Source organism: Triturus cristatus, chromosome 5_2 (genome assembly GCF_964204655.1).
Source record: "Triturus cristatus chromosome 5_2, aTriCri1.1, whole genome shotgun sequence".
Classification (NCBI taxonomy): Eukaryota; Metazoa; Chordata; class Amphibia; order Caudata; family Salamandridae; genus Triturus; species Triturus cristatus.
In genome coordinates, this window is record NC_140588.1 from 874,446,660 (window position 1) to 874,462,472 (window position 15,813).

At 42.9% G+C, this 15,813-nt stretch overlaps 1 protein-coding gene across 1 annotated transcript in view; it reads right to left on the reverse strand.

Annotated features, from left to right (window-relative positions):
- IDS (iduronate 2-sulfatase) overlaps positions 1-15,813 on the reverse strand; it is a 109,384-nt gene that overhangs the window by 21,461 nt on the left and 72,110 nt on the right. The window contains exon 6 of the mRNA XM_085608003.1: positions 11,988-12,158. Within this exon, the coding sequence (XP_085464129.1) occupies positions 11,988-12,158 (171 nt within the window). The remainder of the gene's footprint in view (positions 1-11,987; positions 12,159-15,813) is intronic.

The following is a 15,813-nucleotide window of genomic DNA, read 5'->3' on the forward strand; positions in this document are numbered from 1 at the left end:
GATTTTTTTTTTTTTTATTTAAGGCCCTCTGGAGGTAACCAGGAAAGGGGGAGGGAAAAAAAAAAAAAAAAAAACCCACACTCACGACACTACATTTGGTAGTCTGGAAATGAAGGTAAAATTTTTTTATTTTTTTTTAATATAAAAATAAAATCATTAGAGAGAGTAATTGTGTTCTAAAGTTAACTTGGGTGAGTAATCAGCAACTAGGTGTTCACTGCCTAAGATGGTTGAATGAAAACCGCTCAGCTGGCATAATCGGAAGCAATCTCAAAATTGCTTTGCATGATTAGGTTGTATATATATGAGCTCTTTCAGGACAGCATAGCACTGAATCCATTTGAAAAGCTTTCCCTTTTGAGCAAATCAGTAATGAGCGACACTAAGGTATAGAAATTTTGTGAATGTCATCTAGTAGTTCACCAATCAAAGGAATCACTAAATTTCTGCAATGGAAATTCAACAGGACAATTCTTTATATTGCGATTATCCACTTCTATTTCTTTGAAGAACAGTGCATACATAAGTATCCGCTTGAAGATTTGTGGAAGCACCTTACAGGTTGAACTTCAAGGAGGTTAAGTCAATTGAGAACTACTTTCACATGCTCATTAGGTGATTTTGAAAATCTATCTAAAATGATAGTATGATAGATGAAAGCAGAGATCATTGCTTCCGTAATTAGTTTTTTTTGTTTTTAAATGTCCAGGGGTGAAACAAAAGCCTAATTGGTATTACATGGTTCTGACAATTCCTTAAAGGAGCTTGAAATGCCATCTTGCATTTCTCACTTGTTTCAAGAGTAACAATGGTACACCCCAACAAGATACAACTCAGTAAACATGTTGGCACTGTATACAGCTCCAAAGATGTCCAATATTACTCTATTGAAACGTCTAATCTCCACAGGCACAGTGAAGGATCCTATTTCAGTAACATCACATCCAAAGGCCCGTGGGATTATAACTGCTTTTATTTAGATTCAGGAAAGCATTCATGTACTCCGATATTCTTAAGGAATTTTTGATAACTTAGCCACTACAGACAATTATTGGTTTTTAGAGGAAGTTGTTGCACATATATCAAGACCAAATCCTTCACTGCAACTGTTTATAATGAACTCGACGCAAGAAGTAGGATTCTAGCAGTACAATTTATACAGGAATTAAGAAAGCCACGAGGTTCCAAGACTGATTTGATATTGAAGAGTGGCAATCAAATTAAAAAAAATAATTAATCATCTCTTCAAATAAAAAGTATGTACTATGCCTGCTAAATTACCAATTTTGATGAAAAATATAGTTCCATCTACCTCAAGAAGTGAATCTTTATTTACTAGGACATTGTTCTGAGCCAACTTAATATCCTCATAAGGACTGGAGACTCCACAGTATCAATACAGGAATATCTTAAGATTTATTTAGAATAACTAGTCTCACAAAAATCAAAACTAACGATTGGACAAACTTTGAGGCAGGGTTACTAGTTTGCAACTAGTCCACTCCCTGGATCAGGAACAAGGTTTGTAGTTTCCCTAATACTGCTTTGTGGAATAAAGAGACATCTCCTTGGCACATGTCCTATTCAACTAGTGTAAAGATATACCCAGCATAACATTTATCACCCAACGGTCCTCTAGTTTTGGTTCTTCCTCACTTTCAGCTCCTTTGATAAAAAGACTTAAATCTTTGAATAAAGGAAACAAATTAAATAACGGCTTTAATTCTGGTTTTCTGTTGTGGGTTCGACTACAGATCTGGATTGACCGGGTAAGTCAATCTTTAAAAGGAAGCTGGTCTTCATACCCTTGCAGATTCAGTCTATATTCCCACGATTTAAACTCCCAAAATAAGATAAAGCTTAATCAGACCAATAAGAATCCCTGACCAAGGGAACAAAATTACTAACATAGAATTGCAAGATTTATTTTAAGCTGGGAATCTCCTCCTGAGCAGAGTATTCAGCATGCCAGTCAAAGTGGTTCTTGAATTTAAGAATTTAAGAACAAGTTTGAGTAAAGGACTTCCTTGAGAAATCAGAATAGGCTGCATAATAGAAGGCATGTCCCGTACTATTAGTTATCTTTGCTTTATCATTGGTGTAATTAAGCGGCTTAAACTTGAAATTAATCGGACCAACCAAGAATCTTCACAATTGGGTGTATTTTGATCACTTTTTGGTCTGCAAGACCGGCCAAGGAAGGAATCCAAAGTTCCTTGTTGTAATAGCCTTATGAAAACCCTAAATAGTCATCTTAAAGTAAATAATCATAATTTACCAACTTCTTTACTGATTTAATATGGCAAGGCATCCTGACAGGCCAATGAACCTTCCCTGATCAGAAATCAACACAAGTAAACAAGCAATGTTTCCAAATATAAAGAAAACAAAATGAAACTTAGCTAAACAAATGTGGAATGGCAGTAATGTACAAGTTCAGCTATATTTACAAAATATCACCACTTTTATGGCATGCTTTGCAGGTGCACCATCAACCGTAAACCATCATATGACCAAATGGACTAGTGACCCATTACCTTGCACCTACCTGTAAGGTCAGTGTGGGCAAGAAAAGTATAGTTCACAAGAACAGATTAATGCTGATGCTTTGAGTGGCACAACCATATTTCTGTACAGATCTCCGGTAAACACCATATGCACTATGTTGAAATGTAGAAAAATAAAAAAGGGACACACTGGTGTAGTTTGTGCCAGAGATGAGAGGATTTCAGCAAGCCGATTGCCATCAAAGGAGATAGACTAGGGTAGGTCTATGTAAGGTGAGAGCATGGTTTGTAAATAGTGTTCCTGTGTTAATGCAGATCAACACACTAAGAAATGCTCCCTTCCCACTTGTGGTGGTCATCTCTCCTTACAACAGGCTCTTAAGCACTTGGCAGAAATGACACACGTGGTAGCCATTTGCCACAATAATTTCAAACCACGTTATGAAGAGACGGCTGCAGACAGATTACTCATGCAGTGAAGTTCGGCTTAAAAAAAAAGCACACCTGCGAAATAAAATTCATAAAATTCTCATAACTCATGAAAACAAAGTATGTTCTTTTAAATGAAGAAAAAAAATAAAGATACACACTTGATTTTGTTTGCATGTTTTATACTTTAACTCTGTTTAGTTGGAGCAAGCACTATAGAATTACTCACCTACAACCATCATTCAGAAGGTTCAGGTCAACAGGTTGAAGACTCCAGTAGTATGAGTTATCAAATTGCAAGCTCATTTTTCAAACAATGGACTGCAATCATAAGGGTCTTTCACTAATACTTGGTTTCAGTCTCAGACAATTCAGTACTTAATTTATGCCAAAGCATTGGCATGCAGTAATCGATCACTGCCATTTTTTTAAAAATCATTTTAAAAACCATGCATACACTGGTATAAGTGGCACATGCCGTTTCAGAATTACAAACCGCCAATTGATGGGAATTCATTAGACTCCAATAGAAACAAATCCATTTTCCTTAATCCTCAGGGTGCATGAGAACAGGAAATATTTGAACAACTCACTCCCATTGATTCTTGTAGAGAAGTGACCACCAGAGATCAGGCTTCATTTAATGCATTTGACGGATATAGTTCAGGACGTACCGAGTTTTAACATTTACACTCCAAATTAAATGATCGAGGAGGCTATAACTCCATGTGGCTGGACTCATTGTAGTCATCTGCAACTCTGGAAACCCTATGTACTTCTGACCAACTAATATAAAAGGTATTCCTACAAGATTTAAGGATGCTTTCTTAAACATCAGAATCCAACACTTGAGGTAACAATTGATATAGACAGGAGTATGTAAAATCCTATTTCCTTTATTTAAAGCACTTCATGTAGCCTTTGTTTAAATTGGAAATAGTTAACAAGTCACTTGGGGGGTAAATCAAAATAAGAATGATTTAAATAGAAGTATTCATTTGACCAGTAAACCTTTTCCAGGAAGTTATGTTCTGTGTGGTTCAACCTAGACCTACAAGATGATCATGGCTTGCTGTAAGCAGGTAATGTTTTAACTATGGTAGGGGTTAAAAATTAAAAGCAACAGTCAATATATTATACAAGATAGGCTAAATCCTACAGAAGGCAAATGTCAAAATGAATTTGTGTTCACAGAATTCAGAAGGAGAATATAAAGTTACAAATGTAATCTGTTCTTAAGAATGACAAATCGTGTAATGATTAGAGAACAATGGCAAAAGAATAGTTACAAGAAGAGTCCTAGCAAGAATGCAAATGATGGAAAACTAGTACTCACCACTAACATGTAAAATAGATAGTGATGGGATATCAGTGGAAGTTCAGCAGATCACCTTTACCCAGTCACTTTATTTTTACCTGCCAGCACTCCCGACAATTTCACCCATCCTGCCTTACAACCTGGCCACATTGCACCCGGGATGATCGGCCTGGCTCCACCAAAGCACCTGCTCAACTCTGAGCCATTGAGGCTCCCGGATGCCCGACATCCGAGTCCTCCAGGATTGCGGGGAGTGGGCAGGCGTAGTGAGCAGGGCGCAGCTGAGATCAGGTCACGCCAACCGAGGAGATGCGAAGCAGCTTCCAGCGGCCGCACCCATCAAGGAGCGGAGGGGATGTGCCCCCCTCACCTGAGGTGAGCTCGGTCTGTTTGCGAACCCCCAGTTCATATTAACTCAAACCCACGACGGAAGCTAGAGACCAGTCCGATTCGCTGCCTGAGGCCCCTCGGTGAGCGGGACCAAGGGTGAGTCTGGGGACCAGCCATACGGCTGTTTGGGCCAGCGGGTGGGGCCGTGGGGAGGGGGGAAAACACTGAGCGGACGAGTGATGGCTGCTATTGCCGTGCACAGCCGAGCATAGCGAAGTGAAACACTTGTGTGAGATTCCGGCTTGATGGCGCAGGGGGTGGGCACAGCTCCTGAGCTTTCCACATGGTTATATACGTCCTGGGCCCGAGCTGCTGGGGAAGGTACACTCCTGTCTGAGGGCTGCCTTGGGCCCACAGTGCCCTGCTTTGTCTGAGTGGGCGCTTGGCATTCCCCTGCATCGTGTGGCCAAATCGGAGACTTGGTGTGGTAATCTGGGCCCCGTAGGAATAGGCCTTCATTTCCTTTTGAGCATTGCTTGGGCCCTGAGAACGGCTGGTGGCCATTGAACAGTGCTGGGAGGCAATAGGGCTCAAAGACCCCAGGCAGTGTCTACTACAGTTTGGAAGGCCCACCGAGCAATCTGCTGAGTCCAGCGGCAAGAAAGCATGGGGGTGGTGGTGGGGGGTCCAGATGACAGGCCTTAGCAATCCCACTAAAGTGCCCGGGAACACTACTCCTGGAAATACGGGCGGGTTTCAGGGCGCTTGATGGCCGATTTGACACCTTGGAAAAACGCTTGGAAATTATGGGTGCCAAATTAGACATGCACAAGAAGCTCCTGATACTGTAGAGGGCAGGTTTTGGATCTGGAAGATGGTGTGGCGCAATCTACAAAGCACCTAGACAAAATGGGAAAGTTCCAGGAGGAAGCCATTAAAAAAAAAAAAAAAAAAAAAGAGCCTGGAGGCGCGCAGTAGGCGCAATGTTCGCATTTTGGGCATCCCAGAGTCCGCCAACACGGGGTGTATGGACCAATTTGTGGAGACCCTGCCCACGGACGTCTTTGGTAAAGCTTCCTTTACTTCTACCTTTCTCGTAGAAAGAACGCATAGCTCGCTTGGCCCCCCGCCCCAACGATAGAGAGATAGAGATAATCTGCTGTCTAGGTTCAACATTAGTCTTGTTTCCGGATTTTACCACGATGGTGCAGGAGGCAAGGCGCAAATGTAATGGAGTGAAGGCAACTCGAGAAATTTGGGATTGCGATATGGCAGGTTATATCCAGCGCACCTCTATGTGGACATGGAGGGCTGGCCTCTCATTTTTGACAATTCCACTGCGGTGCAAGAATTTTGCAGAGACTACAAAGGGGGCAGCAGCGGCCATAAAAACGAGGAATCTTCCAGGTCATCCCCCTCCCTCCCCAGTGGCTCAGCAGCCAGCATTTACTTGTTTTCCATTGAGTAAATTAGTGCTCACCTAACCGACAAGCAGCGGCTGACTCTTGCGTGACCTTTTCTTTATGTGAATTCCGCATTTTCATTGTACCTTCATGTTGGTTACCTGGCGTGGCATTGCCACTCCCCAAGTGTGTATCACTTTGTGTTGCTTTAACTTACAGGTAATGCATCTAGTATTGCTCCTGCTTTGTATACGTGGGTGTTTACATGATGCAAGTATACAATTGTTCAGTTGGGAGACTCCCTTCCGTAAGGGGCACAGGGATGAGGGGGGGGGGGGGGGAAGGAACGTTAGCTTTGTTGGGTTTTCTATTGAGTTAACTTCACTTTTTCACTGCAGCATGGTTTGGTTTAATTACAATGCACAAGTAAAGTCATGGTCCATATGTTGGGATGGCGGGACAGGGTAGGCTGGCACCAATTTCTGATCCAACATTGATCACCTGGAACGTCCCTGGGCTCAACAACCCCAGGAAAGGGAAGCAGGTCCTTCACCATTTACAATGCCTTGCGGCAAACCTTGTGCTCGTGCAAGAGACCCACCTTCCCAAACTTGACACCACCACTTTTCCTACGAGCTGAGGCCCACATCGCTACTTTGCGGGATACAGCACATATGCGCAGGGTACAGCTGTCATGATCTATAAGCGTTTGCCTTTTCAATTTGCAAAAGCATTTAATGACAGTGAGGGGCAGTTCACTATAATAGAGGGAAGCTTGATGGGGCATCGTGTTGCGTTCATCAGCATGTATGCACCTAATTTTGACAGCCCGGAGTTCTTCCAAAGACTTCCCACACAACTCCTCCAATTAGACGCCGACTAAATATTATGGGTGGAGATTTTGAATCTCCTCTTGCACCCAGCGTGCGATAGCACATCCAAGTTTTCAGACACTAAACCCAGCGCAAGCAATGTTTTGTTAGACATATGAGAGTCGGTTGGCCTTGTGGATGTATGGCGTCTGCGCAACCCGGCAGACGCCGCATACACTCATGCTTCCCAATATGGTACTTGGAACAGGTTGGACTTTTGGCTTGTCTCCCCAATTTGGCAACATGCTACAGGGCGGCCCGGCATCTCCCAAGTACATATTCCGAACATTTTTTGGTGGTGTTGCAGTTACACGTTCCTAGGCTTAAGGGAGGTGGAGAATCGCCGGGTCGGCTCTGTCCGATGCAGTGTTTCTTCCGGAGCTTCGGGAGGATATAGTTGAATAAAGGTTCAGTAGACTTATGGGCCACACTCTGGGAGGCATTTAAAGCCTTTATACGTGGGGTGTGCATCTCTAAGCACTCTGGGATTCTCAAAGATTTGCGGAATACGATTGCACGAATTGAGAAGCCGCTTGAAACACTAGATGGTGAGCAGATTATAAAACCTGACCCCTCACATCAGAACAATCTACTAACTCTGAATTCAGAGAGGCAGTTGAGCGTGAAAGTAGTTAGGTATGCCATTGAGCGGCATTACGGGAATGGTGACCGACCTGGCTGCACGTTGGCACGGTTGCAGAGACCCGTGGCTGGGCGCTCACATTACTTGCATATGCTCCACATCTGGCCAGACCGTCAGCGACACAGCTGAGTTCTGGGATGAATTCTTAGCATATTATTCCACTTTGTACGCTACTCGTGTGTCGCACAGCAAGGAAGACCACAACCGCCATCTCGCCAAGATCGCCATAGTATGACGCGAGCGGTTTATGCAGCAATTCCTTGCGAAGCCACTCTCATTTGAGGAAATTAGTAGTGCCATAGATGGCTCGACGGCTCCTGGCCTCGATGGTTTTACTGGGATATTCTATAAGACCTATAAAGATCTTCTGTCGCCCTATTTATTAGAGGTGTATAATGAGGTGCTTGGATGCGGTTAGCTTCCCCCTACTTTGCGTGAGGCCGTAATAATTCTTCTCCAAAAAGCAGGAGAAGATCCACTGCTGTGCAGCTCCTGTAGGCCGCTGTCACTTTTAAACCTAGACTATAAAATCATGGCTAATATAATAATGCGATCTAATAGCAATGCCAGTCTCAGCGCTATCTCCCCAGCCCAGTCGAGCTTTGTCCCCATAGGTCAACTGCGTTAAACCTGTGCATAATATTTGCAGGGATACACAGAATTGCCCCAGAGGTCCCTGCGGCTGCAGTCCTACTGGACACCAAAAAAGCATTAGACTCCCTGGAGTGGCCCTTTTTCTTGGCGGTGATGAGGAAGTTGGGTCTCCAAGGGATTCATTGAACTCACTGCGCTACTATACACCCAGCCAACAGCTACATTACGCTTTAACGGCACACTGTCCTCGTCGTTCGCCCTTACTTGAGGCACCAAACAGGGCTGTCCGCTCTCCCAGTTGCTCTTCATACTGGCATTAGACCCACTGGTTCACCACTTCCAGCTTATGCACAGAGGCCTTCAGTTCAAAACCGGGCTGCTTTTAATCCTATCTGCAGAAGACATCATCCTTTACGTCTGTAACCCTCCAAAGAATTTAGAACCGCTCATCCGTGAGAATATTAGATTTGGCGTTTTCAGGGTTGGGTATAAATTGGGGTAAATCTAAGATTGTTACCTTGACCCCGAGCACTGCACGTTGGGAGAGTACGTTCCCACTTGGGTGGTGTGAGTCGTCAACTAAATTTGTAGGCATTCGGGTCCCCAGAGAGACTGAGCAAATTGTCATACTAAATTATGGCCCGGCGGTGCACAATTTGGAACAGCAGGTCAGGCTCTGGCTGAAACTCGCTCTCCCTGGCAGGTTGGGTAGCACTCGTCCACTCAAAATTTTTACATCTATTCCATAACATCCCTAATCCTCGCTCACATTACTTTTTTCTCAAGTTGCGGCCTCACCTGATGAGGTTGGTCGAAGGGGGGGGGGGGGGGGGGGGAGAGAGAGAGAGAAAGAAGACCTTGCGTTAGCTAAGGCACCATATCATTGCCATATGAGGGGTGGTTTTGGGGTCCCCGATTGTCAGGATTACTACTTTGTTTGTGCAGTGTTGCTCATTCTTGGTACCACCCAGATGCACGGATTCCCTATTCTGGACCAGAAGCGGATCTGGTGCTCCCTGCGCCAATTTGCACAGTATTGCAGCCGGGGTTCCCGAGAGATTACCAGGATATTCAGACAGTTTCCACCACTAGCTTGGCCTGGTGAAAGTTGGCAAGAGCGACGGGAAAGGGCGCTCTATACTCACCTAAGATCCCAGTTATTAATAACCCTTGGCTCCCCATCAGAGGAGAAGCTGGTGCAGCGCACACTCACTGCATACTCTATGAACAAGATAGGGGATTGGTTTCTAGGGGGACACGTTTTCTCTAGTACGCAGAGAGGGAAGGTCAGGGACGCAACATTTATGGATCAATTAGTCTTCAGTAGGATTCGGAGTGCGCTCAGAGCTAAGAGCGAGATATCCATTGGAGCCAGAGCCCTTCCCTCCGCTTATGCTACTAATGGAGTCCTGGTGGAGAACACCCGATCTTGAAACTATATGAATCATGTATGTCCCTAGTCCCCAGCAGAGACGCCAAGATACGGGAGGCATGGGAGCAGGATCTTGGGCACCCAATACAGAACTCACATTGGTCCTTTTGTTGTGCACAAACTAAAGAGGACTCTTAAACAGCAGACATAAGCTTATACATTTTAAGTATTTGTGGAAGTTGTATATGACCCCAGCTAGAATTCAGGCGATTGATTCAAATTGACCGCACTTGTGTCTTAAGTGTGGCAGCCCACAGGCTGACTTTATCCATCTGACGTGGAACTGCACTAAAATTGGGATCTTCGGGAGATCCAGCACAAATGACACATCTTGAGTTGGACCCAACGCCTGAAGCCGCCTTGTTGGGATATGTAGGAGGGCTCCCAAAGAAGCTGCATAAATTTACTACCATCGCACTGCTGCTCGCTAAGAGAGAAATAGCTCTCAAATGGGGTAGCTGTGCCTCCCCACAGCGAAAGACTGGCTCTTCAGTCTCACAAATGCAACACTAACTGAATTCTATGCCACGACACAACCCCTGACATCTTGCCTAAAGGATATTTGGGAACCACTTAAAAATTATCTACGAGAGACCAGTTCTTCCCCCACTTCACAACAGCTTGCTGGGATTGTCCTTGTGGGCATGGGGTAATTTTTTGTCCTAGGGTATCAAATAGGGTAGTGCATTGGAAAGAGGTTTGAGATGAGTCAGAGGTGAGGTAGAGGATATATGGAGTGCTACAGGGTGAGAAAGAGGGTAATGCATTGGATATGCTGAATTAGAAGAAGTGTAATAAATATATAGATCCATAAGTACATCCACACAGCGCTGACTGTACAGCCTTTAAAGGAATTAGCTATACATTGAGAAGAAAAAAAAACGTAACTGTATAGGTCAATTACATGAATTCTTTCCATGCCAGAAGCATGCGTCACACTAGATGCACGTTTTTATAAATGTGTAAAGAGGTTCTGAATGGGAGTGGTAGCTGGTGGGTTGGATGAATGATAGTCCGAGTAATGTAGTGGTTTTAGAGCAATACATTTACTATGTGATCAGCAGATTCACTATATATTGTACTATAGTTTTGAGATACAGGGTGCAATGCTTGGTTATACATTGTAATAGGATTGGAGGTAAATTGTACAAAACTTTGATATATAGAATGATTTTGGAAAAGAATATTAAATGAAACCCATATGTAAAGAATGAGCTTTTCTGAATATACAAACCTGCTTGACTTAAATGCATGAGTATATTATGGGAAGACAGGAGGTTTTCCTTTAGTGCAATGGATTTGTCGGCGCCATTTGTAGGATGAACTCTAGACAAGGTTTTTCCCTAATTCCGAAATGTTATTTCTCTACATGGGCAGAGCTAAAAAGCTTTACAATGGACACTTACAAGCGCTGATAATAAAGTGAAATTCATCTAAAGAAAAAAAAGCTGCAAGGATATGGCATCTAATAAAAGCGTACTTCGTAATATTAATAGGTCGGATGAGAAATTAAATAAGTGGATTCTTGAAGGAGTGCAAATGTCTTTGAAGTCTGAACTAGAAGATCTTCAACAAAGCGGTAATTGGTTATGGGCTCATCATAGTACCCTGTACAATACTACCGGGATTTCACCATTGGGGTTGCCAAAAAAGACAAATTTATATCCTGTATGGAAATGTGGACAGAGTAAATCCATGTCAAGGAAATGTACAAGGCCAGACACAACAAGTGTGAAATTAAACAGCCAGGATCAAGTGGATAACAAACGATCCCATACAGTTGATGCTAGCAACTTAATACACAATTTGTAAGGAAGGGTGAATCTACATTTAATAAAGAACAAAACAAAAAGCGTGTGCTTGAGGAGACTTCTGCTCAAAACAAATGGAGAGATTTACGTTCAACTGTCAAGTACAGGGGTGACTGAGGAAGAGCAACACAATTTTCAGATACATCAAATGTGGCGCACCTTCTGATGCTAACGTGTAAAGTTAGGCATGCAGGGTATTTGTCAAAAGATAATTCTTCAGAAGGTTGTTCCGATGTGAATTGGAGATTCGGCAGGTGATTACATGTTTTGAAAATTGACTATCAAAGAAACATTTAAAAAAAATAATAATGTTGACATAATTGATGTATAATTTGCTCACATTTCTATTCTCTACTTTGCAGGAAAGTAAGTGTATTACGCAAGTGGACTTTAGTTAGATTTATTACTGGCCAAGAATAAGGTTTAAAATGTTGAACGATGGTGTGAAGCACAGGCCAGTACAAAAAACAAAAACAAAAAAAAAAAAAAAACAGTTGACAAGACCAATGTTTAAGTTGCTATTGCTTAGAAAGTAGCAAACATCTTGTACATGTACTTCCCATCAGGGAAATATACCATCCAAAAGGAACTTCAATATCAACAAAACAAGTAGTACAACATAGCTAACATTTCATATAGCCAACATACCTGAAAGTGTTTCGGAAGGGGTCCATAAGGAAAGCTGACATTCAACGCCTGTACATCCTCACGCTCTCTAATGTCCATCCAGGGATTGTAGGCAACAGGTGGCAACCCTTTTGGTATTTGAGGGTCCGGAGCCAATGTGATGTTTTCCAGAGGGTACAGCTTTTTATACTCCTTAAAAAAAAAAGAAAAAGAAGAGTGTAGCAATAACAAAAAGATTGACCCAAGAGAAGATCTGAAAAATGAATTGCCAGAACTGGTCCAGTGACTGAAAAGTACTGGGACACCTTGGATAGACTAGGTCAAAATTCTTATCTGTTTAGCCTCATCCTGCATCATTTCAAATAAACAAAACCTCAAAAACGTGTCTTGGTTATGGATTGAAATACCACATCTCAATGCGGTCAAGGAGTCGGCCATGATCTACATGTCAAAACTAAAAATGCACTGTGTTTGGTCTTAACCAAAGCCTTCAAGGACTGTTTCCCCTGCAGGTGTGTTGCCCTTGATGATACCAATCAAAGAGCATTTAAAATCAAAGTGATACTACACATCCGTATAACTTTATACAAATACTAAAAGTAATCACCCCCTTGCCCTCAAATCCAGTTGCAGAACTTTTTTTTAGAAGTTTAAATTTAGCCAGCTTGGAGGTTAGTTTTCCAATATTACCAATAAAAGCAATTCATAGGTCTTGTGAAAATTTGGGTATAGGGTACACTAAAGGAGGCCATTACAAGTGAATTTGGATATATATTTTAGTTTGTTTAAAAAAAAAAAAAGAGTTCGTATTTTTCCTTAAGGTTTTTTTTTTTTTTTTTTTACAAGAGGCAAATCGATATGAAATAGACCTGTTGCATTCCAATAGAATACTAGCCTATGAACCAATGCATTTCAAAACACCAGAGTTGCTTAGCACTAGTTTTACTTTTAAATGTGTTATTTTAGATAAAGGAACAGCATGTGTCCTTGCCCTTTCCCACCAACACTTGGACCAAAAAGGAGGACTAACCACCCTGCTTCACAAGTTTAAAAACGATTGCCTAGCATTACACTGAGATACTACTTTACTTATTCCATATAGATTGGTAACTAAAGTTTACAAACTTTACTTGTCAGTTGAGCCCTAATGCAGATCCAGGTTACAGGCTAGATGTTCAGGAAAAATACTAATTTCTAAGGTTAGGTTCAGACACAGTGGGCCATATGTACAAGGACTGGCGAAAACTATCGCCAACGTTAGTTTTCAGCGGTAAGACAACTGCTGCTAACTATCACCATGTATTTACAAGCCATCACTACATGGCGATAGCTTCAGGGATCGGCGGCGAACATTGCCGCTAACATTAGCGAGATGGTGATAGGATTTCCAGCATTAGCAGACGAAATACAAGGAAAGGCCCATTAGCATAAAAATAGCCTATCAGTCGCCGCATGGAGAACATGCCCACCCATCCAACCCGTGGCTTAGGGGAGGGAGCCTCAGGATACTCAGGAGTGCAGGAGCAACAAAGACATGGGACCCGGCCTCGAGGTTAAGATTTCCCTCATTTAAATATTTACAAAACCCGCGCACACACACGTCCACGCCCCATCCAGTGTCCTTTACGGAGTTTCCCACCGCCCAGCTGCCCAGTCCCCTGGCAGCACTTCTCAATGGTGGCCACTGTGCGGCCATACCACTGGTGTTCCAAAGGTATATATGAAGTTACGACGCATACCATTACATCGCACTTCATTACAATGCATACTAATACTAGGCATACTGCAACAGTAGGGAAGGTGTTGGATAGCGGAGATGTAAATATTACTATTCCCACATCAGTGAGTGCAACCATAAAACTAACCCATGCACCCCAAAGCAAACCCTGAACCCTAAAAGTCACCTTTGAGCCCCTAAAACACACACTAAGGAGCAATGCTATGGGAATGAAGCACTGCAGGTAATTAACTGGCTACTGGGATGAGAATTGTATACTAGGCAAGTTTATAAATCTTAACAGTGTGATCAGGATAATATAGGCATAAGTACCTTAAAATCCAGACAATGGAGGATGGGACCTGGAAAAACGCATGGGACAAGAAAGTTCTGAAAATACAGCAGAAAAGCCATCCTAGAGAGACAAGCAAGGATTCTGCAGTCTGGTGATTTACACGAACATAACAGTCTCTGGGATATCACAACATCTTTAGCAGATGTAATCTATTGAGGGTCCTACACTCTACTCCAAAGAAGAGGGAAATCTATAATACCATGGGGGGCAAATAAGATATGGCGGACGAAATTCTTGGAAAATAGCAACATATTGGCCAACTGGGGGAACACTAGTCCATGAATGAACTCCAGAACATCTTCAAACAGTATCTGAAACTGTACAGAGGCTCAGCAAGCCGTCAGCATTCACAACCTCAAAAAAATGTGTATGGGCATCAACCTGGGTCCCTCTAGTCAAGTCTGAGGCGGAAGAAAGATGTTTGGAGGTTAACAGACAGTCGTCTAATGCAAGTTCTAATCAGCAAAGTCAAAGGAACATCCAAAACTATGCCGATATGAATTATAGATTATCTGAATGAACATACAATGGGTACAAATAACCCTCAAACAGAAATCTACAAGGATTGCTGGTTTATGTTCCTCATCCACTGGAGTTGGGTACTAGCCTAAAGTCATACGATTAGGCCAAAAGTGCTTATTTGGAATCTCGTTGGCCTGAAATCGAAGTTACTCAGATTGGTTCAAATTTCCACAAAACGAAGGCTCTGTATAAGGTTGCTGCAGAAGGATTTGCTGTATATACTACAAAAGCTGCAAAGAAACACGGGAACCGGGAGGTGGTCTAACTGTCTGGGTATCTACCCATACAGATACAGTTGCCCAAGTGTTCTCAAAATTAACACGCACTTCAAGTGTTGTCAATTTCAGGGAGCAAATCCCAATGGATATTTACTCTTTGCCCGCTTGCAATCAGAGATGCTAGGCAACTGAATGAGCTGGAGAAGCAAACTGATGCTCCATGCCTTCAGACTTGGCAGTTTGCCACACCTTGTGATGGGGAGGTGAGTGGGATGCTGGTAACTGAGAGTACATAAATGTGATTGGTTAGAAACTATCTGGACTCATGGCAGCTGGTTGTGTCGTACTTTAGAATTTGGGACCGCGTAGGAGGCAGGGCCCTACCCCTGTCTATCTCGGTAATAGTGTACCGCGAATGGTTAATGCGGTATGTACAAGTGCTTTTTGTAACGTTTTAGCTATGAATGCACTGTGTATACGCTATTTCACATCACTACGTGGGTTCCATTTTGTATCGGTGGCCATCTTATGGTTGCCCTCACATAGGCTATATAGTATGAAGCAAAAACGGGCCTTTCAGAGCAAATGTGGCTTTCTTTGACTTTTCTGTGACCTGGGCAGCTTGGCTCCGCCGCCCCAGGTCAAACTGGTCTCACGAGTTCCCCGTCCTCTGGCCACCTGTGATTAGCATCAGGGCTTGACACCATACACACCATAAAGTCTTTTCATCCTACACAAGCCTCCAGCTAATCTCTTTCACACCTGACTGTTCCTGCTTTATGGCTTGTTTCCCAAAACAGGAGATGCTCACGTTTATTGGGGCCTATCGATATCTGATGTGGGATCTGAGCCTTGCTGGGTAAATAATTACGGGCTTGTTTAACTGGAATGTGGGATGGTCATCATGACTCTGCCTTTTCGTTTTGTAATGTCTACTTTAAATGACCATACCATAAACCTAGGAATGTATGCCTGAGGGAGGAAATTCTGTATTTAAGGAGAAGCCCGTTTCTGTGATTTTTAGCAGTCTCCTGA